This window comes from Rhincodon typus, chromosome 31, assembly GCF_021869965.1.
Source record: "Rhincodon typus isolate 14 chromosome 31, sRhiTyp1.1, whole genome shotgun sequence".
In the NCBI taxonomy this organism is placed as follows: Eukaryota; Metazoa; Chordata; class Chondrichthyes; order Orectolobiformes; family Rhincodontidae; genus Rhincodon; species Rhincodon typus.
In genome coordinates this window covers 15,994,734-16,021,914 of record NC_063362.1, presented here as the reverse complement: position 1 = coordinate 16,021,914, position 27,181 = coordinate 15,994,734, and the positions used below count along the sequence as shown (strand labels likewise).

At 43.3% G+C, this 27,181-nt stretch overlaps 1 protein-coding gene across 3 annotated transcripts in view; it reads right to left on the bottom strand.

The window, feature by feature from the left end:
- chd5 (chromodomain helicase DNA binding protein 5) overlaps window positions 1-27,181 on the bottom strand; it is a 91,105-nt gene that overhangs the window by 25,305 nt on the left and 38,619 nt on the right. For all 3 annotated transcript variants that reach the window (XR_007265261.1, XM_048614844.1, XM_020530832.2), the window contains 15 exons: window positions 26,904-27,009; window positions 26,252-26,443; window positions 25,137-25,337; window positions 24,085-24,222; window positions 22,270-22,391; window positions 19,398-19,571; window positions 19,163-19,304; window positions 17,763-17,894; window positions 15,492-15,609; window positions 14,376-14,500; window positions 12,799-13,027; window positions 9,265-9,434; window positions 6,246-6,420; window positions 4,532-4,618; window positions 4,359-4,447 (listed from right to left, as the gene is read on the bottom strand). Coding sequence is in view for 2 of the 3 variants with exons in the window: in XM_048614844.1 (XP_048470801.1) it covers window positions 4,359-4,447; window positions 4,532-4,618; window positions 6,246-6,420; window positions 9,265-9,434; window positions 12,799-13,027; window positions 14,376-14,500; window positions 15,492-15,609; window positions 17,763-17,894; window positions 19,163-19,304; window positions 19,398-19,571; window positions 22,270-22,391; window positions 24,085-24,222; window positions 25,137-25,337; window positions 26,252-26,443; window positions 26,904-27,009 (2,200 nt within the window). In the remaining variant the exon portion in view is untranslated. The remainder of the gene's footprint in view (window positions 1-4,358; window positions 4,448-4,531; window positions 4,619-6,245; window positions 6,421-9,264; window positions 9,435-12,798; window positions 13,028-14,375; window positions 14,501-15,491; window positions 15,610-17,762; window positions 17,895-19,162; window positions 19,305-19,397; window positions 19,572-22,269; window positions 22,392-24,084; window positions 24,223-25,136; window positions 25,338-26,251; window positions 26,444-26,903; window positions 27,010-27,181) is intronic.

Sequence of the window (27,181 nt, the reverse complement as noted above, 5' to 3'; positions counted from 1 at the left end):
ACCTCCCACTCTCTCCCTATTTATTTCAAAACCCCCTTCCCCTCCCCCTTTTCTGATGAAGGGTCTAGGCCCGAAACGTCAGCCTCTCTGCTCGGCCTGCTGTGTTCATCCAGCCCTGCACCTTGCCAGTGGAACACTGCTGGTCACAGGCCTCCAGTTCGAAAAGCAACCCTCCACAACCATCCTGTGTCTGCTACTGTCAAGCCAATTTTGTATCCAATTGGAAGCTCACCCTGAATCCCATGCGATCTAATTTTACTATTAGTCTATCATGCGGAACCTTGTCAAAGGCTTTACTAAAGTCCATGTAAACAATGTCTACTGCTCTGCCCTCATCAATCTATTTGATTACTTCCTCAAAAAACTCAATCAAGTTTGTGAGACATGGTTTCCCGTTCACAAAACCATGCAGACTATTCCTAATCATTCCTTGCCTCCCCAAATGCATGTAAATCCTATGTATCAGAATCTACTCCAACAACATACCCCCCAGCAAAGTCAGACCTATAGGTTCCAGGCTTCTCCTTACAACTTTTCTTAGACAAAGTTGAGACCATGGAGCGTTTTGAAAACAGAGACAAAAACAATGTAGGTCTGAAAGGACAGGGCAAGAGATGAATGGGGCTTGGGTCACAGGCAGAGTGTTTTGGGATGGCCTCAATATACAGAGGTAACAAAAGACATGGAGAAGGCTTTCAAGAAGCAGATGAGTTGAAGCAGGCTGAAGTCAGGTGGCATTACAGAGGAGGGAATACTCTTGCTAAAAGCAAAGCTCATCATTCAGATAAATATGACACCAAGGTAGTGAAGAGTCTGCTTCATTTTCAGAACTTTACCAGGGACAGGCGTGGACTCAGTGGATTGGGAGAGAAATGTGTGTCAGGGATTGAGGACAATAGCTTCAGTCTTCCCAATATTTAATGGAAGTGAAGATCATTCTCATTCACGGGAGGAGATTCCATGCTGACAACATGTTTGACCATTTAGGTTATTCAGGTTTCTTGGATTTGTTAAACATGACCTGGAATAACATCATGTTTCGTACAACATGTTGCCTTTGTTGTGTGCTTCTTTCCGGCACAATTTCTAAAGGGAGCTCTTTTCTCGGTAAGATACCTGTAAAAGGTAATAAGAACAAGTGCATTGACCCCCAGACTTGTTTCCATTGCCTAAGTAAAATTCTTCCACGGATTCCTAAGTGTTTTCTTGTTTTGGTCCTTTCCTGTTTTGAATCCTGGACCTAGAGGATTACATGGCTGTGGGGAGAGAGAGGAAAGTATCCAATACAGTGCTCCTGGCATCTTATTATGCAACTGACCTGATGGTGCAAGCTGGTGTTTTAAAAAAAGATAGTAAATATTCCAAATTTAACTGCCCCCAAACCCGTACATGACCCTGCCTCAAGTCAGGAATCCTCCACAAATTGCCTCCTTTTGGGACACCAATCTTTCTCCATCCACCTCGAGATTCTCAGGAAAAGTGAAAAGGAACAATAAAGCCCAGAAGGCTGTACAGGGGTTAACAATGCCCCATGGATGTGGAGCCATATATGGTCACAGCAGGCCGAGTGGAGCAGTGGCTAATGTCCTGTAGGGAATGAAACACATTAATGAACTAGTTGGGTTTTTAAGACTAGAATTTGGCAGTTTTTGTTAACAAGATTCAAATCTTGATTTTAATATCTGTCTGCCAGTCTATGAAACGAGTTAGATATGCATCAAGTATGTGACCAAACACCTCCATAGGAACAATGCTTAGAGAAACACAGCATAGTTAGAAGACCAGTCAAAATGGTCTTATGAAAGGAAACTTCTGTTTGACAAGTTTATTGGAGTTTTTGAGGACATAACTGGTATGGTAGATAAAGGAAACCAGCAGACGTGGTATACCTAGCTTTCCAAAAGGCATTCAGTATGCTGCATAAGTGTTAATAGACACAATAAGAGCTCATAGAATGGTGGGGGGAGTAATATATTAGGATAGAGAGAGGATTGGTTAACAGAGAGGGCATTTTCAAGTTGGCTGGCAGGGAGTAGTGGAGTGCCACAAGAATCAGTGCTGGGGCCTCCGCTATTTACAATCAATATTAATAATGAAGAGACAGAGCAGTGTATCTACATTTGCTGATGATACAAAGCTAGATGGAAAAGTAATCTTTGGGGAGGATGCAGAGAGGTTGCAAAAAGACATACACAGATTAGTGAGTGGACAACAAAGCAACAGATGGAGTAACATGTGGGATCTGTAAATCATTCTGTTTAGTGACTAAGAATAGAAAAGCAGAATTTTTTTCAAAACAGTGTGAAACTTGTAAATATTGATGTTCAAAGAAACTTGGCTGTGCTGTTGCAAGGTATTTGGAAAATCAGCATGCAGGTTTAGCAAGCAATTAGGAAGGCAAGTGGTATGTTGCAAGGGGACTGGAGAAAAGGGATAAAACAAAAGTCTTATTACAATTGTGATAGCAAGAACTGCAGATGCTGGAGTCAGAGATAACAGTGTGGAGCTGGAGGAATACAGCAGGCCAGGCAGCATCAGAGGAACAGGAAAGCTGACGTTTCGGGTCAGGACCCTTTTATCATTTCTGAATTCTGATGCCGCCTGGCCTGCTGTGTTCCTCCAACTCTACAATTTGTTATGTCTTATTACAATTGTACCGTTTTGGTGAGACCTCATTTGGAGTATTGTGTTGTCTCTGCATTTAAAAGATATTCTTGCATTGGAGGCAGTGCACTGCCTAAGGTTCACTAAAACTAGACCCTGGGATGAGGGGCTTGTCCTATGACAAAAGATGGAGTAAACTGGATCTATATTCTCTGGATTTTAAAAGAATGAGTGGTGATCTCATTGAAACATGCAGGATTCTGAACAGCCTCAGCAGAATGGATACTGAGAGATTGTTTCTACTGGCTGGGGAGTCTAAAATACAGGACATGGTCTCAGGGTGAGGGATCAATCACTTCAGATTGAGGAGGAGAGAAATTTCTTCTCTCAAAGAGTTGTGAATCTTTGGAATTCTCTGCCACAGAGGATTGTGGAATCTCCATCATTTAAGGCTGGGATAGTCAGATGTTTGAGACAACAAGGTGCAGGGCTGAATGAACACAGCAGGCCAAGCAGCATCATAGGAGCAGAGAGGCTGACGTTTCGGGCCTAGACCCTTCATCAGAAAAGGGGGAGGGGAAGGGGGTTTTGAAATAAATAGGGAGAGAGTGGGAGGCGGATAGAAGATGGATAGAGGAGAGGATAGGTGGAGAGGAAACAAACAGGTCGAAGAGGCGGGGATGGAGCCAGTAAAGGTGAGTGTAGGTGGGGAGTTAGGAAAGGGATAGGTCAGTCCAGGGAGGACGGACAGGTCAAGGGGGCGGGATGAGGTTGGTCGGTAGGAGATGGAGGTGCGGCTTGAGATGGGAGGAGGGGATAGGTGGGAGGAAGAACAGGTTAGGGAGGCAGGGACGAGCTGGACTGGTTTTGGGATGCGGTAGGGGGAGGGGAGATTTTGAAACTTGTGAAATCCACATTGATACCATTGGGCTGCAGGGTTCCCAAGCGGAATTGTTCCCCAGGGAATTAAGTGATTTGTGGAGTGGGAGAATGGAGGTCAGATCAGCTACAACCACAGAATTTCAGAGCAGACTCAATAGGGTACACACCCTCTCATTTTTTGTGTTTGTTCTCACTCTGACCTGGAGAAATAAAGTTAATGTGACTGACAGCATCTTTCTGGTCCTGTGTGAAGAGGTGAAGAGATGTTCACTTCTTTCTAGTCTGCAAACAGCTTATTAACAGGCAAAGGAAACATCCAAGAAGTTGAAATAGAAAGAGATTATTCAGCCCATTAGACCTTCTCCTCCAATCAACTTAGCTCTATGTCCCTTTGATGACCTTACTGCGCCCCAAAAAACCTAATTAAAGACAAAGATCTGGGCTTAGCAACATGCCCTGTGTGTGCGTGCATTTGCTGGAGTCAATGTAGAGGAGGTTTTAATCTGTAACTAACCTTGTGCTGTACCTGTCCTGGAAGTGTAAGATAAGGACATTGTAGTGAGAGCTTTACTCTGTATTTAGCCCCGTACCGTCCCTGTTGCAAGAGCGTTTTATTGAGACTGTGTCGAGGGCACTTTACTTTCCTTTTACTTCTAGTTTAACAGAGGGCAATCTACATTCAGTTTAAACGAGTAGACAGATCTTTACTTTCCGTTTAAAAGACAATAGAGAGTTTTACTCCATCTAACCCTGTACTGTACCTGTGCTTGGAGTTTTTGGAGACAACGTAGAGAGGGCTTTGCTCTGTATCTAATCTTGTGTAGTCGTATTCAAAGATCACAATGAAGTTAGTTTGAGGAAACTATTTTTACCTCAATGTTCCCACCAACGCGTGCCAGTAAGGGTGGGAGGGGTTTGTCTCTTTCGGACTTAAGCTGCCTCCGCGACTGTCTTCTCCCAGCTGGAAAAGACAACATTCAGGATTGAGCGTTCTGGACCAACACAGCTCTCAATTCCAATTCCCAAATGAGAAAGGAGCCCTCACCTTCAGGCTTCTCCTCAAAGTCTTCATCTTCATCTTCTGACCCGACAGAGTACTCAGACTGATTGTCTGAGAGGTCATCTTGCCACTCTGGAAAAGACAGATCAGGAGGATGGGTGGGAGTAGGAACACACAAAATGGGAGTATGGGCAAAAGCCAACTGGCCCATCGAGCCTGTCCTATACCACCACAATGCAACTGAGCATCTTGGCACCCAGCCTTTCTTGCCTACAGCCACATAACCTACTGAGGTAAAATTAAATTAAAGCAAAGTGAGGATTTAAAAACCTTTGGAAAAATTCACTTTGGCCTAGTGACCATGATGGGAAGAACTTGCATTACTTCAACATCTTTCACGGCGTTGGAACGTTCCAAAATGCTTCACAGCCAATGAAGCTCTTTTTGAAGGATAATTATTACTGAAGTGTAGCAATTTGCGCACAGTAAGATCCCAGAGACAGCAACAGGATATCAATAGTAATGTCTGTTTTACTTATGTTGTTTGAGAGATGTATATTGGCCAGAACATAGGAGGGGGAAGAAAATTATATTATTTGTTAACAACATGCCACAGGATATTTTAAGCCCACCTGACAGAACAGAAAGGACCTTGATTTACAATCGCCTGGAAGATAACAATGCTGACAGTACAACACTCCCTCTGTACTGCGTTCAGAGTGCAAGCAATGGCAATAGGCTCAAGTCACTGGACAGCAGCTTGAACTCATGACCACCTGACCCATAGACAAGACTGTGATCCACTGACAAAATTGGTATATTGTCTGACGCCCTCCCAGCATTTCGTAAACCGAGAAACTGTCTGTCTGTTGGATCTCTCCCAATCTCTACTCAAATAATTGCAGCAAATCACACTTGGTCCACTCATTCCAGAACCTTTATGTAATCAGCTTTTAACAAAGTCCTCTGGCAGTGTCCGCTTTTCTCAAATTCATCATCAGCTTTCTGTACACATCAGATAAACTAAAGGCCTTTAAACTAGGTATCAGTCTGATTGCTATTCCCTGACCCTGTTGCATGTGTGCAGAGCAATGATGCACACACATCACAAACATGTTTTTTTTTTTTTTTAAAAAACTTTGCTGGTTTAAAGGAGTTCAGATCCTACTCCTGCTGGAAGATGAGAAATTATCTGTGAAGTAGCTGATACCTGGACAATGGTTGGGAAGCCAGAACGTTCAGGTAATGAGTAGATCAGCTACTCTGGCCAACACATTTCATCCTCAGCTTCTAACAAATGGGCTGAACTCACTCAGAACGGCCAAACAGGCAACAAAGTTCACACCAATACGTCCAGGCTGTGCACAGCAAGGGAACCAAAGGACCCTTTTCCAGATAGTCTTCTTGGAATAAGGTAGTGCTGCTGGATGGGTTTGGGCCCTGATTCCAAGGAATCCAACCCCAGAAGTGGCAAATGCTTCAAGGAAAGGGAGTGGATTTCCAAATGTCCAATGGCGCGATGTAACATATCCAAACTCACCCCATCCCCACCACCCCTGCCAGCAGTGTGGGGCCACAGAACAATTTCACAAATCTTTAGTCCAGCGGTGATGATGGAGCAAGAAGCCAACCACTGAATTGACTATAGAAGGGAAGGGAACGAACTCACAAAGACAAGAAAACAAACTGGTTTCTAACCCAATGTGTCCCACGCCCACCCCCTCCATTTTTCAGACATTTCTTTTGTGAAGGTAAATACCTTGGTCCTCTTGCGAAGCATCATTGTAGTTGACTTGTTTACGAATGCGTTTGCCTTTACCCAGGTTCCTGGCAAGATCCTCTTGTTGCTGCTCATAATGATGGCGGAGAAGCTTTTCCCAGTAATCAGGGTCCACATTCTCTTCCTGTTTAATGATCTCTCTCTCAACTTCCTCCTAAGCAATTCAAGACCATCAACAGATCAACTGTGTTCAAAGGAAATCGTCCACAAGGGTCAATTTAAAGCAAAGAACTTAAAACAGAACCTACAACATAAATAAATGTCGTCTGCTAATTCAGCACCAAAGCAAGGGCTCTTTCCTGAGATGTATCTCAGGGAAAAGCAAATAAGGACCTAGGAGCTGTTTTTGTCAAAATGTTACAAAGTAAAACATTGTTCAACAAAAGTTAACAAGTCTTACACTATAAGAGTTACTGAACTTCTAACAATCTCTAGATCACCCCTCGGCCTCTGACATTCCAGGGAGAAAAGCCCTGGACCAGTTGTACCAAACCTAAACTAGCAATTCAATATATTTCCTGAGGATCCAGATCAGCCCAGATTCTGCCTGTCTCTCATTCACCTCCCCTAACCTTGGCACCGTTCGAACAATATTACTTGGTCTTTAGCCACTTGAGAGGTTCTACAATCCACAAATGTTAATTGGCCCAATAACTGGAAAGTAAGCATAACTTATAAATCAGACCATTCTTTGCCATGAATTCTACCCTCTCCTCTCCAAACAACCCACGCTTCCTTTTCCTTTATTCTGCCCAATCTCGAACCCTTCAACACTCGAGCTAGGGCTTTTCTCTTTAGAACGAAGGATGAGAGGTGACTTGATAGAGGTGTACAAAATGATCAGAGGTATAGATAGAGTGGACAGCCAGAGATTTTTTCCTAGGGTGGAGGTAGCTATTACGAGGGGGCATAGTTTTAAAGTGAGTGGAGGTAGATATAGGGGAGACATCAGAGGTAGGTTCTTTACTCAGAGAGTGGTAGGGGCGTGGAATGCATTGCCAGAGGGGGTAGTGGAGTCAGCCTCATTAGGGGCATTTAAGCAGCAATTAGATAGGCATATGGATGATAGTATAAGGTAGGGGTGGAGGTTAGATAGACCTTAGGTTTGGGGTAAAGTTCAGGACAACATCGTGGGCCGAAGGGTCTGTACTGTTCTATGTTCTAACACCATTCACACCAAGCAAAAGGTAGAGACATGGTAGTGGGGATAGATTCTGGAACCTGCTAATGCTCTAACGCTGGAAACCTTGCTGCCCAATAGACAGATCCTGCTCTGCTGCTAGTTTCTTTATAAACCGCTTTGTCTCCGAAACTGAAAGGTCTGAAGGTGGATAAATCATGTGGACCAGATGGACTACACCCCAGAGTTCTGAAGGAGATAGCTGAAGAGATAGTGGAGGCGTTAGTGGTGATCGCTCAGGAATCACTAGAGTCAGGGAAAGTCCCAGAGGACTGGAAAAATCACTAACATGACACTCCTGTTTAAGAAGGGAGTGAGGCAAAAGACTGAAAATTACAGGTCGATTAGCCTGACCTCGGTCGTTGGTAAGATTTTAGAGTCCATTGTGAAAGATCAGATTTCTGAATGCTTGGAAGTGCATGGTAAAATAGGGCAAGGTCAGCATGGCTTCATCAAGGGGAGGTCATGTCTGACAAACCTGCTAGAATTCTTTGAGGAGGTAATGAGCAGCTTAGATCAAGGAGAGCCAATGGATGTTATCTACCTGGGCTTTCAGAAGGGTTTTGACAAGGTGCCGCACAGGAGGCTGCTGAGCAAGATAAGGGCCCATGGTGTTAGAGGCAAGGTGCTAGCATGGATAGAAGATTGGCTGCCTGGCAGAAAGCAGAGAGTGGAGATAAAGGGGTCCTTCTGAGGATGGCAGCCGGTGACAAGTGGTGTTCCACAAGGGTCAGTGTTGGGATCACAACTTTTCACTTTATACATGAATGATCTAGATGAAGGAACTGTGGGCATTCTGGCTAAGTTTGTATCATCTGCAAAGATAGGTGGAAGGACAGCTAGTATTGAAGATGCTGCAGAAGGATTTAGACAGGTTAGGGGAGTGGGCAAAGAAGTGGCAGATGGAATACAATGTGGGAAAGTGTGAGGTCATGCACTTTGGTAGGAAGAACAGAGACATAGGCTACTTTCTAAATGGGGAGGAAATTCAGAAATCTGAAGTGCAAAGGAACTTGGGAGTCCTAGTCCAGGACTCTCTGAAGGTAAACTTGCAGGTTGAGTTGGTACGAAGGCAAATAATGTTGGCATTTATTTCAAGAGGACTAGAATATAAAAGCAGGGATGTACTTCTGAGACTTTAAAAGGATCTGGTCAGACCACATTTAGAGAATGTGAGCAATTTTGGGCCCGATACCTCAGGAAGGATGTACTGGCCCTGCAGCAGGTCCAGAGGAGGTTCACGAGAATGACCCCAGGACTGAAAGGCTTAACGTATATGTAACGTTTGAGGACTGTGGGTCTATACTCAATGCAGTTTAGAAGGATGAGGAAGGAATCTAATTGAAACTTACAGAATATTGAATGGCCTGGTCAGAGTGGATGCTGGGAAGATGTTTCCATTAGCAGGAAGACTAGGTCCTGAGGACACAGCCTTAGAGTTAAAGGGAAGACCCTTTAGAACGAAGTTGAGGAGAAACTTCTTCAGTCAGAGTGGTGAGTCTATGGAATTTACTGCCACAGAGGGCTGTGGAGGCCAGGTCATTGAGTATATTCAAGACAAAGATAGACAGGTTCTTGATTGACAAGGGGATCAAGGGATACATGGAGAAAGCAGGAGAACGAGGTTGTGAATTTAACAGCCATGATTGAATGGCAGAGCAGATTCTATGGGCCAAATAGCCTAATTTCTGCTCCTGTGTCTTATGGTCTTATTGTCTCTCCCTAGCCCCGAGGGCTTCCAGATCTGCCAGATTCGATTGCTTGCTCTAACTGCACGGAACTCTCGTGGCTTTCGAAATGTTGAAGGAAACTTGTCACCTGCTCATCCTCCTCTCGCACCACGTACTGAGCAACTTTGAAGGAGCTGAGATACTCGTTCATGTTTTGAATGTCAGCATCATCTGTGGCGTTCTGGTTACGGTCCAGCAGCTTGGAAATGGCACGGTCATCGTAGTGGATCATTCTCATCTCCTCTGCCTCCTTCTCAGCTGCAAGGTAAAGGGTAACAATCAATTCTTTGTGTTTTCTTGGTGTCGACCTTCTTTGAATGACCAAGTTATAAATTGACAGACCTCTCATAACATTGTTTGTGACTACTATATTCTTAATTATTTCTCTAGTTCAGTCACTATTTCTGCTTCTCTCCTTTTTGATAACTCTTCACGTCTCTCTTCAGTGTCTTCCATCTAAATTCTAGAGTTTCTGATTGACGTTATCAGAAATTCTATTGGAAATTTTAGATATTTAAGCTTAACCCTTCACACACACATTATATTTCTTGCATAAAATGCGTATCCATTGACATACATACTGTTACCATCCCAGCAGATGTTAATGCTGGGCAAGTCGGATCCCACACCAAAACCTGGCTTGAGAGATCAGATTTTTATTTGTTTTGGTTTTGACAAGTGGTGTCTCATTGCAACATAAGCACGCAATGCTGCAGATTTTGATTTAACAATAAAAACAGAAGTTTATACAAAAGAAATGAAGATAAAACAGAATAATCAAAACTACTTAGAATACAACTTAAAAGAATTTTAAACACAGAAGTATAATCCCAAAGCATTCCTTTACAAAATTAAATAAATAAAACAGCACCTGCATAGCAGTCAAAGCTCATCACCAGTACAGTACTCAAAACACCACTCAAACATACCACAGTCCCTTTATCTTACACATCAGTAGGTTTAAGTCACTTTTAAATGTTTAACTTTTATACTAAAATTGCAGATATCTTCTTCCTGGAGGTATCATACACCCGAGTACATGGACTCAGCCTCAAATGACCCCTTGAGGATTTTATCATAGCACATCTAGTCTGGAACTAACAGTAATTCTTCATTGTAAGGTAACCTAGTTCACTATATCTTTTCATACTGAGGAGCACTCTTCTGCACAGCCATCTTGTTCCAAGGACTTCACAGGACTGCTCTACTCCAAGTCAAAAGTGTAATGAAAAGTCCCTCTTTTTCTCTCTCAGTTACAGGCATTTCCCTTAAACTAAAACAAAAGTTCCAGAATTCTCCAACAAAACTGGAATTCCCATTATTTTGCAGAACAATCTAACTGAACAAGAGTCCATTAATTCTAAAGCTAGGCTTCAAAATTGTTCTTAAAGAAATCAGCAGAGCTACAGGTTAATTATTAATTAATAATTAACTTCAGACACACAGAAAAGCCACCAGTTACTAACTCAAACCAGAAACTCAAACTCTCAATAAATAACATTAAAAATTTTACATGTATATCCTACAGTTTACATAACAATTTATATTGATGATCAAACAGATTTATTGATAGGATTAGACAAAGTCAGAGGAGAATAGTATATATAACCTAAATCTGTTGGGCTGAATGGTTGAACACTTTTTTATTCATTCACAGGATGAGGGTGTCGCTGCTAGGCAGCATTTATTGCCCATTCCTAATTACCCAGAGGGCAGTTAAGAGTCAAACACATTGCTGTGGGTCTGGAGTCACATGTAGGCCAGACCTGGTGAGGATAGTAGTTTCCTTCCCTAAAGGACATTAGTGAACCAGATGGGCTTTTCCAACAATTGACAATGGATTCACGGCCATTGTTAGATTCTTAATTCCAGATATTTATGGAATTCACATTCCGCCACCTGTCATGGTAGGATTCGAACCTGAATGTTATCTGGATCTCTGGGTTAACAGTCCTGCGATAATACCACTAGGCCATCACCTCCCCCACTGTGATATTAATTACTAATTCTACGTAACATTCCTCTCCAAGTGGAAGAGCAAAGAATTTCAGGAACAGGAGGCCATTCAGCACCCTGAACCTGTTCCCACCACCAATCAGCCCATCACTGATCTGTGTCTCAACACCATCTATTCACTAAACCCTTACCCAACAAAACCTCTGATCATAGTCCTGAGGCTTTGAATTCTCCCATGGAATCCACGGCCTGTGGATGCTCTTCTGTTCATCTCCCTTTCTGTGACTCTCTTCCCACACTTGATTTTTTTAAAATTAGGATCGCAACAAAGGCCATCTCTCATGACAAAACAGACGCATTTGAGCACATACACCTGCATTTACTGAAAAAAAAATGCCTGAGACTTCCCTCTTTTGCCTTTACATGACCTGGTTAAAACCAAACTGGAACAGCTTGTTCTTGTAAATTCCTTTTGTAGTCATCAGAAAGTCACCTCAAGCTCTTCATTTGCAAAGAAATTACATCATAATTCCTCAACATTTCCTCAGAACTTAAATTCCACAATCTTTGTTTGTATCGCCACTCTATGTTTCCTTTTAAGGGCAACAATCTTTCTGATATCCCTTGTCTTTACATTCTAAAATTTGGATTCACACACAGCTCAGACTAAAGAGAGTTCCTTTCTTTTTTTAAAAAGCTATTTTCCCCTCCAGCATTCTCTCCTGCTCTAGCGAAGTCAGTAACACTGAGTGGGGTACTTTCCATGAGTGTTCATTCTCACGTATGGTTTGCTGTGTGTGTCATTCTAGATGGTGAGGGGGAGGCATCATAGAATCCCTACAGGGTGGAAACAGGCCCTTAGGCCCAACAAGTCCACACTGACCCTCAGAGCATCCCACCCAGACCCATCTCCCTATAACCCACCTAATCTACGCATCCCTGAATATTACAGGCAATTTAGCATGGCCAATCCACCTAGCCTGCACATCTTTGGACTGTGGGAGGAAACTGGACCACCCGGAGGAAACCCATGCAGACACGGGGAGAATGTGCAAACTCCACTCAGACAGTCACCTGAGGGTGGAATCGAACCCGGGTCCCTGGCGCTGTGAGGCAGCAGTGCTAACCACTGAGCCACCGTGCCGCCCCATCATGATTGGGACCAATCCTGCTCTTCCCCCCAAAGACAATACAATTTCCACTTGTGCTCCCTGGAGCAGGATCTCTGGCCCTAAATCAATCCCTAACACATGCCCCGAGAGTCATTAGTGCTGCCACACACGACACCAACTGAATTGTCACGTGTCAGAGAGCAACCATCCAGGTCTGTAAGGCCCATAGTATACTGGACCATGTAGTTACGACCCAAGATCAGTAGATAGTTACTCATCAAAGAAATAAGAAAATATGGAACCAAGCCACAGGTAGATGGTTATGATATGCTTGAACCAGGATCTTGTTGAATGGCATGGACAGGCTCAAAGGCTGAATGGCCTCCACCAATTTCTATCAAATGTACTAATCATGAGATAAGTCTGAATAAAGACCAGTGGTAAAGTGTCAACCATCTATGGGAGAAAAGGGGAAATTTCTCCTTGAAGTCCTTCCTGGCTCTATTATACTTGCCATCCGCACCCACCCCTCACACCAGCCCTTACTTTCTCACCTTCATCGTCCTTGAAGAGCTCCTCTGTGCCAAACTTGAGAATATCATCCAACTCCTGTTTGGAAAGTGAGCCTGACTTGGAGCCCAAGCCTGGCCGCACCACCAGGTGAGTCAACATCATCTTTTTCTTGGCCACTTGCGTAATGCGTTCCTCCACCGAAGCTCTGGTGACGAAGCGATAGATCATCACCTTTTTATTCTGGCCAATACGATGAGCTCTGCTGAAGGCCTAAAGGACAGATATTCAATTTGTTAGCTCCTCTACTCAACTTTCCCCTCATTGGGGTCTCTCACCCCCCATCTCTGCACCTTTCCAAGTCAATTAAAACAGACTGGGCTCTGGGATATCGTCAAAGCAGCCCAGAGAGATCCAATGCTCCAATCTGCCTTCCCTGTGAAGAGGTGCCTGACCTCAGTCTTGCACATCCTCTGCACTGACACGTTTTAGGAAATCAGAAACCAGAGGAAGAAAACAATCGTTCATCACTGACAGGTAAAGTGCAATGAAGATCAACTTCTCTCGTCAGGTTTCACCTTTTTTAATCTTAAAACTTCCTCAAGGTTTACGTATCACTGGCACTTATGCATGATCCCTACGTTTCCTGGAGGTGGAAGTGGTGGTGGGCCTTTTTTCTGCACAACTGACAGGCTTGTGAGGTCCTTTCAGAGGAAAATTTAATGTCATCCACATGGGGGTGGAATTGGAATCAGGTTTCCTTCCCTAAAGGATGTCAGCTGGGTTTTTTGTTAAATAGTAGCCCAATGGCTTCATTGTCACTTGTACTGACACCAGCTTTTTATTTGCTAAGTTTTAAACTAAATTACACATCATTCAACACTTGAGATCTTCAAAACCCTGCTAATTCACGGTATATGTGCGTCACTGGCTAAGCCAGCATTTATTGTCCATCCCTAGTTGCCCTTGAGGTGGTGTGGTGAGCTGCTTTCCTGAACCATTGCAGTCCATTTTGCGTAGGTAAACCCACGATGCTGAATTGGAGTGGGGGGGGGGCACGTGGGGGGGGGGGGGGGGGGGGGTGTGGATTCCTGAAATTTGCCCAGCGACACTGAAGGAACAGTGATATATTTACAACTCGGGACGGTGAATGGCTTGGAGGGGAACTTGCCACTCCTGCTATAGGACCAATTTGGTTCATGGTATCACTGAAGGACCTTTTAGCAAAAATACTTTTGGGAGACAAAGTTTCACACTGCTATGATTGCCCATTGCTAGTTGTGCGATGTTTAGAGGAAAATTGAGAATTAACCAATTACAGAGAGAGTGGGGTTCGAGTCTCACACACACCAATAGAGAATGGTATTAAGTTCCTTTCTGTCAAAGGCATCAATGAATCAATGGGATACATTCTACGCTGCTTTCAGAGTCATTTCATCTGGTATCAACCCATAGATTGCAAGGATTTCTGGACTTGAGTTTGAACACTCAATCTCTGTGTCTGCTGCAAATCCTGATGTCACAGAATCAAAATTCCACACTGCGACTTTATGGAAAGGAAGAAAGAAATTGATATCAAACAGTCCTACTCTGAAGACTTGAGGAAAGTGCATGCTCTGACCTGAATGTCGTTGTGGGGGTTCCAATCTGAATCATAGATTACAACAGTGTCTGCAGTAGCCAGGTTAATGCCCAGACCCCCAGCTCGAGTGGACAGAAGGAAACAGAATTGCTGGGCTCCAGGGGCTGCCAGGAGCAACAGAAAGAGAAAGATACGGGTTAGCATCCAGTCAATAAACCTTCAGAATCTGTACTCAATCGAAGAGACAAGGGAGATTCTTTTTAACACTTTTCTCACAGACTTTCAATATATTTTTGCTCACCAAAGGTATTAAAAGATATAGACCCATGCAGCTGGAGTTAGGATAAAAATCAGCCACGATTTTGTTAAATGGCAGAACAGACAGAGCTGAATAGGCTACTCCTATTCCTGTACATGCACTAGATAAATAACAACAGATCATCTGCTGTCATTGACATGTCCTATTGATAGGGTACCATGTGTGCTGGTTTGCTTTGGAACAATCACAGATTGCACAAGAGACCAATCAGCCTAACCTGCCCATACTGGCCCTCTCACACAACTTATCCCTTCAGTTGAATTCATGGCCTTTCCCTGTATTGAAGACAAACATTTGTAAAACTATCTCCCTTTCTCTTGCAGTTTGATGCTCCAATTCTTAACAACACATTGTATTTAAAAACTGCTCCTTTCTTTTCTGGCAATTATTCTAAATTCATCCCTTCAGTAACCACTGAGCAAACAACAAAAATATTTTTCCTCATGTTACTCATCAATATCCTTCATAAACATGAACAGTTCTTCCAGATGTCCTCAATTTTTTTTAAATGCGACCTCATTTTCTCATCTCTACAACTACTTAATGTTTCTCATGTTTGGTGTCAAATTAACAAGTTCCTTCTGCATCTCCTCTGGAACCTTGACATCATTTCCTAAAGTAAAAGAACAATAAACACAGCACAGACAAAACAGCGGCTACGGTCTCGAGCTTATGTTCTGTTACAATGGAGGAAGTTCTTTATTTCTTTATAAGCTTGGAGACTGCTCGTTTCTGAAATATTCAACAAGGTTTTTGGATGAAAGGTATATTATTGCTTTTGTAACATCCACGAGAAAGGAAGTAAAAGCTCTCTCTAACCACCAACATCAGCTCACCATTAAACCGGTCAATAGCCTCCTGCCGCTGATTGCCTGTGATGCTTCCATCGATCCGCTCATACTTGTATCCATCGTATTCCAGGAAATCTTCCAGCAGATCCAGCATTTTAGTCATCTGTCAATCACAAACAGTACTTTTACCCACAACCAAAATCAATGACACCAACCCTAACCTGCACCAAATTCTGCATTCTCCACTGTGCTCCTTGGCATAGAGACCATAAGACATAGGAGCAGAAATTAGGCCATTCAGCCCACCAAGTCTGCTCCACTGCCATTCAATCACGGCTGATAAGTCTCTCAACTCCATTCTCCCGCTTCCTCCCTGTAACTCGTGAACTCCTTGACAATCAAGAACCTAATCTATCTCCATCTTAAATATACCCAATGACCTGGCCTCCACAGCCTTCTGTGGCAGGGAATTCCATAGATTCATTACTCTCTGGCTGAAGAAATTTCTCTTTATCTCCATTCTAAAAATTCTTCCTTTTACTCTAAGGCTGTGCCCTCGAGTCCGAGTCTCTCCTACCAATGGAAGCATCTTCCCAACATCCACTCTGTCCAGGCCATTCAGTATTCTGTAAGTTTCAGTTAGATCCCCGACCTCATCCTTCTAAACCCCATCAAGTACAGACCCAGAGTCCTCAAACATTCCTCGTACGTTAAGCCTTTAATTCCTGTGATCATACTCGCGAACCTCCTCTGGACCCATTCCAGGGCCAATACATCCTTCCTGAGGTATGGGGCCCAAAATTGCTCACAATACTCTAAATGTGGTCTTACCAGATCCTTACGAAGCCTCAGAAGTGCTTTTATATTCTAGTCCTCTCGAAATCAATGCCAACATTTTATCTGCCTTCCTAACTACCAATTCAACCTACAAGTTTACCTTAAGAGAAGCCTGGGCTAGGACTCCCAAGTCCCCCAGCACTTCAGAATTCTGAATTTTCTCCCCATTTAGAAAATAGTCCATGACTCTGTTCTATCAAAGTGCATGACCTCCCACTTTCCCATGTTGTATTCCATCTGCCACTTCTCTGCCCACTCTCCTCACCTGTCTAAATCATTCTGCAGCCTCCCCGTCTCCTCAATATTACCTGTCCCTCTTTGTATTATCTGCAAACTTAGCCAGAATGCCCTCAGTTCCTCCATCTAGATCATTAATGTGTAAAGTGAAAAGTTGTGGTCCCAACACTGGTTTTCAGAATATTTGAATTTACTAACTTTGCTCAAATCCCTCCCATGTCCTTACCCCACCTTTGAAGACACTGAACTCTTATGAATTGTAATCATTGTTGTAATACAGGGAAATGTAGCAGCCTGTGATTGCAGAGCAAGAGTCCACAAAATGGCAATGAATTTTAAAAAATCAGTCAATCCATTTTGAGCCAGTGGTTGAGGATTAACTTCTGGTTAGGACACGAAGATCACCTGCCCTGCCCATTTTTCAATAATGCTGCAAGATATCTGAACCGGAGAACTGAGATGGCCGGTTTAAAAATCCTAAAATCAACATTTCCAACAGTGCAGTGCTCCCGCACACAGTTTCAGCTTGGATTATGTGGCTCTAGTTGGTGAGGGAATTGAACAGGCGTACTATCAAAATATCCAGTTAATCCACGTTTCCAGGGGCATTCACTGGACGGAAGCAGTGCTCTGGCTAAATATCCCTTTCCTCACTCAGAGAGGTGAAAACTCACTACAGTTCCCTATCCCTCAGGAAGGATGTTGAAGAAGGGGAGTCGATAAAGATCCCATTTGACATGTCAGCCTTGGTTCAATGGTTAGTTACTCAGATAATCTATTTGTGACGATGACTGAGGGTTAAGTATTGGCCAGTTCATCAGGGAGAATGTCCCTGCTGTTCCTTAAATTAGTGGTGACTCACCTCGGAGTGAAAAAGTTATGGGTCCAAGTGCCACTCCAAGACTCAAGGTTGGCACTCCCAGTGCAGCAGTGAGGAAGTGTTACTCTGTCAGAGGTGCCAATTATTGCATGAAATATTAAATCGAGTTCCGATCTACCCTCAAGGGCAGACACAAACGATCACAAAGCACTAATTCAAAGATCAGCAGAGACATTCTTCCTGATGGTGGCCAACAGTTATCACTCAATCAATATCACAAGCAGACCATCTGCTCATTGCAAACTTCCACAAACAGCCATGTGACAGAGTTTGAGTTAGCTGCCACATCTCCCACACTGCAGCAGTGCCTACTCTTCAAAAGGGACCTCACTGGCTGTAAAGCAATTTGAGACGTTAGTTACCTGAGAGAAGATCAGCACTCTGTGGCCTTGGCTGTGTAGTTTCTTCAGCATCTTCTGAAGTAGTATCAGCTTCCCAGAGGACTTCACCAGAGAGTTCCCATCATATGATCCATTTGGTAAAACCGGAGCTTCCTGTCAACACCAGTAAGGCAGCATCATGATTAATACCAGTGTCAAGTACAGTACACAGTCAGATCCCACGTACACCCACCCTCAGAACAGCTACTGGGAGAGGGCTCTTCATTCCTTTCTGAGGAGCAATAGTTCCGCAGGGATGCTCAGAAGCAGCAGTAGCCCGTAGCTGCTCTCTTGGACTAGCCTAGTGTTTATTTCCCACTGTAGATGAGGGCATTCCTCATGAACCAGCTGGTATTGACATAACTCAGTGTCCTGCTGGGACTGGTTCACATATCGGCCCAGGTCAGGTAAGGACTACAGGCTTCCTTCCAATGAATGAATGAGTTGGGGGGCTTTTGCAACTATCCAGCAGCTTCATGGTCATTTTTACTGATAATAGAACTTTATTTCTAGATGTTCAAGATCGGAGTCCAAATCTTCAAACTCCATGTCTAGATTTGATCTTATTCTCTGGATTGTTAGTCCAGTAGTCAAACTATTAGCTACATCACTCTGTGTATTACACACCAGTAGCTGCCTCAATGAAAACTGTGTCATATAATGGCCAAACTGTCCTGAATTACTGGTGGCTCTGCTCAAGACTGTGAGCTTCTCAAACACTGCACTGTGGTGCTGATAGAGAGACTATTCATGTAGTCAGTCAATCAGGTGACTGCTGGATCCAACCCAGGTCACTGGGGCATAAAAGCTCAAACTACTGCACAATCTTGTTCCTGATCTCACTCAATAGGAACTTTATAAATTGGACTCTTGTGGTGTGGTGTCGGTGAACCACAGTCAGAAGGCCCAGGTTCAAATCCCACCTGTTCCAGAGGTATGCTATAACACATCTGCACAGGTTGGTTAAAAAAAAATATACCCACAACAGAGACTACGTTTGAAGAATTACTTCACTGGCTGTGATTTGAGACATGATGACATTTCGAAAGGCATTTTGGGACTCTTGTGGTGCAGTGGGAGTATCTACCTACATCTGAGCCAGGAGGTCTGGGTTCAAATTTCACCTCCTCCAGCGGTGAGAGATAACATCTCTGAACAGGTTGATTAAAAAATAACATTGACTTGCTCACCTCTACAGACCAGGAGAGTTCTCAGTCTGCATGATGGTACCTGATCCATGTCAGAGCTGCTTGCAGGTTTCCTTTGATTAAGGAAAGGGGAAGAGAGGGATGCAGGGCTCATGCTCATGATCACTACCCAATGATTCCTACTGCCAAGTGCAGGGCAACAACAGAATTGGATAATTACAATTTGACACATACCCCTGCTGCAACCGGAAATAAATAAGGATGGTTACAACATTTCTTCAGATCCATCATGATGTTCAGCAGTGACACTTGGTTCCCACCCCCTTTCGAATTCAGAGCCTCGAAATTCTTGGTCAGGATGAACTTGTAATATTTCCTGTGAAGCCATACAAACAATAAGAACAGAACTTAAGGATGAGCCATCAGCAGAACTGGACAAAGGTTCGCTGTTAATTTTTTCACAACTTACTTCTGCATGGAGCTGAGCTCCACACGGACTATCAGCTCTGTCTTTGACGGCATGTTCTTAAAGACATCAGCCTTGAGACGCCTTAACATGTGTGGGCCCAGGAGGTCGTGAAGCTTCTTAATCTGGTCCTCCTTTGAGATGTCAGCAAACTCCTCCAAGAAGCCTTCCAAGTTGCTGTAACAAGACAGAAACAGTCATAGCTGCCACATCATTCTTCAGTGCTAGACTCAGGCTGCCTGAAGGTGCATCCAGCCCTATCTCGTTCTCAAACCAATTTCTCAGCTGGACAACTCTTTATTCAAAACTAGGATCACCGGTAGAGCCAGTCACCCATACTTTGGCTTCAATCGTACCCACACACCCTCTATTTCAGCTTCGCCCTGGGGTCTGTAACTCTTGGGCAACTGTACTGTGGTGTAACAAGGTTCCAGTGCAGCATCCCAGGGTAACAAAATAATAGTCACAGCTCATGCTGTGAGTTCACAATACAAATCAGGAGGAATGCAAAGAACCAAAAAGTGGGATTTTTCTCCTGGCTCAGGGGCAAAAAAAAAAGTCCATTATCAAAAGAAACAATTGCAGTCACATTTAAACTCCGTACAAGCATAAACCAGCTCTATGTCCATGTGCACTTTGCCTTACCTTTCATTCCATGGAAGCAGCCTTCATACTGTGTCCAAATCATGACAATCCCCTTTTCCATCCCAGCCCTCTTTCTCCATCACAGCCCTTTCTTTCTCACAGTCACAGCCACTGTCCCTCCTCTTCATTACAGTTTACTCTCTTGCTAGCCTCAATAAAGTTGCATTTTACACTCTCCGCCTCCCTCACCAAGAGGTTCCATAAACTACGGTGTGGAGTCCGTTCATCAGATCCAAACAATTCCCGAGTTAGGGAGAGGAAGGAAACCAGTAGCAGGATCAGACCTCCAAGCGGCGACCCCGAACTATGACAGTGGATCTGGATCTGGATGTATTCCACTTTCCATGAACCGGTTGCCTTGGATCACACATGAAGGATGGGTAAGGCAAGGGGCCAGAGACTCAACAACAATAGTAAAGGAGAGGAAAAACGGTTTTAGACATAGTAAGCCCAAAGTGGATGAGCATACATTTGTCTATATTTAAATCCATTGCCCTAGTTTTGCCCATTCACTTGGCGTGGAGTTTCTCTGGATTTGAATCTCTGTAATGGATAGTGTTGGGTAACAGGGTAAGACTTTGTTTTGCTGTGTCTTTGAAAATTGTTTAAATAGTGTTCCATGTTTAGATAGCTTGATTCCTTTGATTCTGTATGTTTAATATATTTCTAATGTATGTTAAAGAAAAATCTCCAGCCTTGTGTGACGATGTTTCGGGGAATAAGCACATTAATTAAATTAAAAACAAATGATTTATTAAGCAGTAGATGCCCAGTAGTACTTTCCTCTGAGATCATAATACTTCCAATAAAAGATCAGATTATCTATTTTTAAATTTGTGCAGTCCTCAACAATTGTCAAGTGTGTGTGTTTGGTCCACCCTACCAATTAGCCGACGCTCCCTCTGTACAACACGTCTCTAATGATTCAATAAATGAAAACAACATAGAATCAGGATTTCAGGATTCTAGGATTCTTAATATCCAATGTGGAGAACTGATTGTAAAATCAATTGATCAATAGTTCAGGGTCACCTTTTGGTTTAAGAAAAATGCTTATAAAAGGTATTTTGACTAAAATATTTAAGAAAAATTAATTGTCTGACTTGAGACTCAAAATAATCACCCTAGGATTACGAGACCCATTATCTACCAATTTCACTACCCAGAATGTGTGGGAACTCTCAATACAAGGCTATCACACACGGGATCTAGCTTAAGGAGGCACATTCACATAAGATCCCAGGAGATTGCAATCCGATCCCAGACTGAGATGAGGGATGAATTGCTGCCGGAAAATTACAGTGCCGTAGTGAAAAGCTACAGTGAAATTTCCATCGTAATGTTACTTGGTGGTATTACTGCTGAGTATTGAACTTATGAGTGGAATTCTGAAGGAGTGCTTACATTTCAAGTTCCACTGCTGTGGATCTCACAGCCTTTGATAGATCCAAATTCTTGACGCTAACCAGAAAGGCATCAGGAGCAGTCAGGCAAGTGCCAGAGATTACAGTGTGAGTGACTGTATATACAAAACCAACAGAATCATAGAATCTCTACAGTGTGAAGAGGTCTTTCAGCCCATTGAGTCTACACCGACCCTCCGAAGAGAACCCCACCCAGACCCATCCACTAACTCTATCCTTGTAACCTTGCATTTCCCACGGCTAATCCAGCTGGCCTGCACATCCCTGGACGCTGAACAATTTAGCAATGACCAGTCCACCTAACCTGCACATCTTTGGACTGTGGGAGGAAACCGGAGCACCCAGAGGAAACCCAGATAGAGATGGGGAGAATGTGCAAACTCCACACAGACAGTCACCCAAGGGTGTAATCGAACCCTGGTCCCTGATTCTGTGAGGCAGCAGTGCTAACCACTGAGCCAACTGACTCCTTTCCAGCCAGCAGGAGTTACACCGAAATCAAAAAACTTAGTTGTTTCACATTACCCCTTTCAAACATTGTTGAACTTGATCACACACTATTAAGAAAATGTTCACAAACTACTAGCCTGTTTACTGAAACTGTTAATGACCTACCTGCTTGGTTTCATGAGATATTATGGCAGAAAATTATACTGACCATAAGAAATTCACGACATTGCTGTTAAACCCATCCATGTGGAAGGTACTGACCTGTTTACCTCTGTGTTTATATAGTCAACTATTTCATACTTGCTAAGAGATGGGTCTATATATTAGAAAGGAATTAAGGTATTAACACAACTTACTTAAAGCGTTGAGGAGTAAGGAAGTTCAGCAAGTGGAAAAGTTCCTCCAGATTATTCTGTAGTGGTGTCCCAGTCAGCAGCAGCTTGTAATCAATCTTGTAAGCATTTAGCACCCTAAAATACTGAAACATTCAACACTGAGAAATGAACAACTCCTCACAAACTGGCATCTGGAGTCAAACAGCAACATCAACAGAACCACGTGCCCCAAGCCCACATTTTAATTTACAGGTGATAAACTGCTTGAGTTTATTTCAGGGTCTCGCCACCTTCCCTGCCCTACCAAAGGCACAGGCTTAAAATCGTGTAGCACAAGGTAGCCTTTTGGCCCATCGAACCTGTGCCAGCTCTGTGAAAGAGTTGGCTAATTCAAACCACACCCTCATAACTCTACAAATATTTCTCCTTCAAGTATGGTATTCAATTCTCATTGGGAGGTTACCACTACATCTGCCCTCACCCACAAGCAGTACAATTCTGATCATCACAACCGGTTGAGCAACAAAAGTTATCTTCTCCCCTCTGGCACGTTAGACAAATAGCTTAAATCTGTCCCGTTGATTACTGGTCTTCTGTCAGTGGAAACAGTTTCCTTATAATGACTTTTAGAACCCTTCACAACTCTGAACAGTCTGATTAAGTTTCCCCTCAATCATCTCTGCTCAAAGGAGAATAATCCCAGTTTCTCCCTCTCAGCTCTAATTTGTGGAGGAGGGCTGATTGCTACCACCACTTGTGTGAATAACATCAGATACCATCATGGTGTGGAGTTCAATGAGTAGTTCGGCTGGATCTATTCTTCAGTCAAAGCAACATGTCGGCAGTAAGTGCAGGAAACATAAGGATTTATGGTGGAGAATCTTTTTTTAAACAGACAACTGACTTTGCTGCACCTCAGACACACTGATGGGTGTCTGGATTTTACTTTTCATAATGTGCACACAGAGGCTGAACCAGCTGTCAGGACACACAAGACAGAAAGAAAGAAATGAGCGATCACCACAAGGACAGGAGATGGGATATTCCTAACAGAGATCAAGGAAACGGGAAGATGATGGCAATCAGCCTTTGACTACAGAAGGTCTGTGTCCTTGGGGCAGAGAGATGGACAGGGTAAAACCATTTAATCTGGGAGGGGTCAGGCAATCAGCAACATGGGGTCATTAATTTAAAATGACCTTAAGAGATTGAAATAAGGATATATTTTCTTGTACAGCAGCAGCATGAAATTTTTTGCCACATGGAATATTGGAGGAAAATATCATCTTATTGCTCAAGGAAAACTTTTATAAATATATGAATCAGAGACAAATGTAGGACTAAAGAGAGATCAGTGAGGCACTGAAATTATTCTTGTATTACACTCGCAAAGAGATGGTGAGCCAGATAGCCACCACTTGTACTAGAAGCCTCCACAATTCCAAAATCTTCAGTTTACAACAGGTACTGATTTAACTGTCATTAAACTACTTGTTATTTTACTTCTCATTACTTTGTTGATCATCCCTTGTTTCATTGATTCAGTGACCCACTGGTACCAGGCACCACTCTTCAGCTACAAACCTCAATAGTGAATGTAAGCAAAACATTCGGCTGTGAACTCCCTCACTCGATCTCCAAACAAACCCCGACCCACCCCCAAACTCACCTGATCTCCAGCCAAATACCACCCCCGCCCTCAAACTCACTCGATCTCTAGACAAACCACACCCTTCCCCAACCAGACTCGGGACTACTGCATCTACCCCCCACCCCCAACTCCGGGTGACAGCCCTGCCCGAGATCCCAAGAGCAGTGAGACCACATCATACTTACTTTGGATTGGTTATTTTTCAGCCTGTGAGCTTCATCAACAACAAGACATGCCCAGTCGATGGATCCCAGGATCGTCTGATCAATGGTAATCAACTCATAAGATGTGAGCAGGACATGAAACTTTATTTGTGCCTCGCTCTGAAAACAGAAACATTCCGTCTTGTTATTACCAATCTCAAACACACTGGTTACTCAGCAAGAGGCCCCTGGATAGACAAATCAGACACATCTGTAAGAACTGAAAACACTGCACTGACTTCAGAGGCACAGTGTAATACTTTGCAAACTATGAATTTCTAGCATTACCAAAAATCATCTTCATTCTTAAGTAGAACTTCATGAAGCTAACAAGAAGAAATAACACTGCTTTGCCTTTCATCGCTCTCACATCTCCTCAAAGTAGTGGGTAAAGTCATCTTCTAATTTTGATCGGAACAGCCATTTTGCATTCATGAAGAAGCGAGCCAGCAGGCTATCAGTTATAGAAGGCATCACAGCCAGGCCCTGACCTGCCCCACATAAAGAAGTTCGTTGGATAGTGACCAACAGCAAGAACCTCAACATATTTTTCCTTACCTTATCCATAGTACTGTCCCAATCACAGATCCCAGCTGAGTCAGTCAACTCCACATAAAGAGACAAAACCTGAAGTGACCTAATCTATCGGGCTCAATGCCAAAACCAATTTGCTAACTGAACCCATTAGAGAATCGATACCGTGACTGCAGTACAGAAAAACTCAAAGCTTTGTTGAATGCACCTTCCAAATCCTCTCAGATACAAAGGAACAGTACCAACTCAGATTCCCTCCATCCCAATTTGGAAATACATCGCTGTTCCTTCGTTATCACTGGGTCAAATTCCTGGAACTTGCTAATTCGCTTCTGTAAAAATACTTTCACTACACAGAGTGCAGGGTTCAAGGAGACGGCTCACCACCAAACAGCAAACAGCAAGGGCAAATGGAAGTGGACAAAAATCATCCACCTTGTCAGCGCCACATTCTGAGAATGAACAAAGAGAGGGTCTTGCGCAGAAGACTAGATACTCACCTTCATCCTGAAGGTTTTTCTCCCACCCTTGATTACGTTATCATCGAAGCAAAACTCGTTCTCTCGGATGACAGCTCTGCAGTCTTTGTCTCCCGTGTAAGTCACCACATAGAAGCATGGTGCCCATAGCGTGAACTCCCGCTCCCAATTAATAATAGTGGACAATGGAGCACTCACTAGGAAAGGTCCCTTGGAGTGGCCCTGGAAAACAGACAATACATCTTTTCTGTTAAATCCTTGTCAGTGTTGTTGCTGATTACTACAGTGAACTGACTAGACCTTGCTATCCATGAGTCATCACAGACAATTAAATCCAGGGCAAAAATAGAGCCGGCAGCCATTTTGTTGTCAAGACAGAGTCATAGAGTCATAGCAATGGAAACAGACCCTTTGGTCCAACCAGTCCATGCCAACCATAATTCCAAATTAAACTAGTCCCACCTGCCTGGTCCTGGCCCATATCCCTCCAAACTTATCCAAATGTCTTTTGAACGTTGTAACTGTGCCCACATCTACCACTTCCTCAGGATCTGCTCAATATTTTTAGTGTTAGGAATCAAAGCAGGTGACAAGAGACAGAGCTCAAAAATATATTAAATTTGGTCAATGAGCAATCTTTAAAGAGATCATTTAAACTTTCACTACAACTATGAGCAGCAAATCAAGTCTAATTACATAAACATTAAATAGAAAAAGGCTAAATTATTATTGTCAGTAAAGCAGTAGACAATAAGCTCACAAACACGAACGGCTACTTAGTACATTTACAAAACAGTTATCAAAGAGAACCTTCCCTCAGCATGCTAATTAGCTAGGACTGGAGAATACAAAGGAGTTATTGAAAATAAAATTAGACATGATGAGATGTAGCCAAGAGGTCAACAGTGATGAGACAGTCAACATCCTAGAGAGAACTCCTTCAAGGGCAAGTTAATTTATTGGAAGAATGAGCTGAAAAGAAACAGTGATACCGCTCTCAAACCTGGGACAGAACTTGGACTCTCATTCACCCAAACATGTGATCACAGCTTCTCACACTAGCCTGGATCTTGGGTACCAACCACAGCCACGAACCTATCCCCGTCCCAACAACTCCAGCCCCAAATGTTCCTCACCTCTTTGAACAGCGAATACAGAAATACAATCGTTTGAACGGTTTTCCCCAATCCCATCTCATCAGCCAAAATTGTATCAGTGCCCTGCGCCCAAGAGAAACGTAGCCAGTTCAGGCCCTCCAGTTGGTAAGGGTGGAGGTTGCCTCCTGTGGCATCAATGTACTCTGGTTGCTTGTCAAACTTCACAGTTGGCTATGGTGAGAAGAAAAAGGATACAATCATTCCAGCACATTTAATACATAATCAACTGAGATTAACTACAACCCACTAAAGATCAAACAGCCCTGTTCAGTAAATTCCAGCAAACAGCCGATTTCAAGTAAAATGACAGGATGCAAGTCCTCTCCGGTCACTGCCTGCAAGAATGTGTATCTAACCCGGTGCTCTACCTGTCCTGGAAATGTTTGACGGAGAGAGATTAGAGGGAGCTTTGCTCTCTATCCGACTGCATGCCATAGCTGGCCTGGCATTGCTTGGGACAGAGTAAAGTGAGCATTACTCTCCATCTAACTGCACGTCATACCGTCCTGGAAGTGTTTGCAGTGTAGAGGAGGCTTTCCTGTGTCACCAATCCCATCAGTGCAGAGGAAGATTAATTCTGTATCTGATTACACCAGGTCTGCACCAACAAACTCTGCTGGTCATCACTTACATCAACCACAGGCTGTGCTGGAGGCGGGTCAAAGACCAATTCCCTGGCTTTACGTCCTTTTTTCAGTTTTCTCACTGGTCTTAAATCTTCTCCCAAAATCAATTGCCTGCACAGAGAGAAAAAAAGAGAAAAAAAAAAGAGAGAGAGAAAAAGAGAAAGAGAAAGAGAGAAAGAGAGAGAGAGAAAAAGAGAAAGAGAAAGAGAAAGAGAAAGAGAAAGAGAGAAAGAGAGAGAGAGAGAAAGAGAAAGAGAAAGAGAGAGAGAAAGAGAGAGAGAGA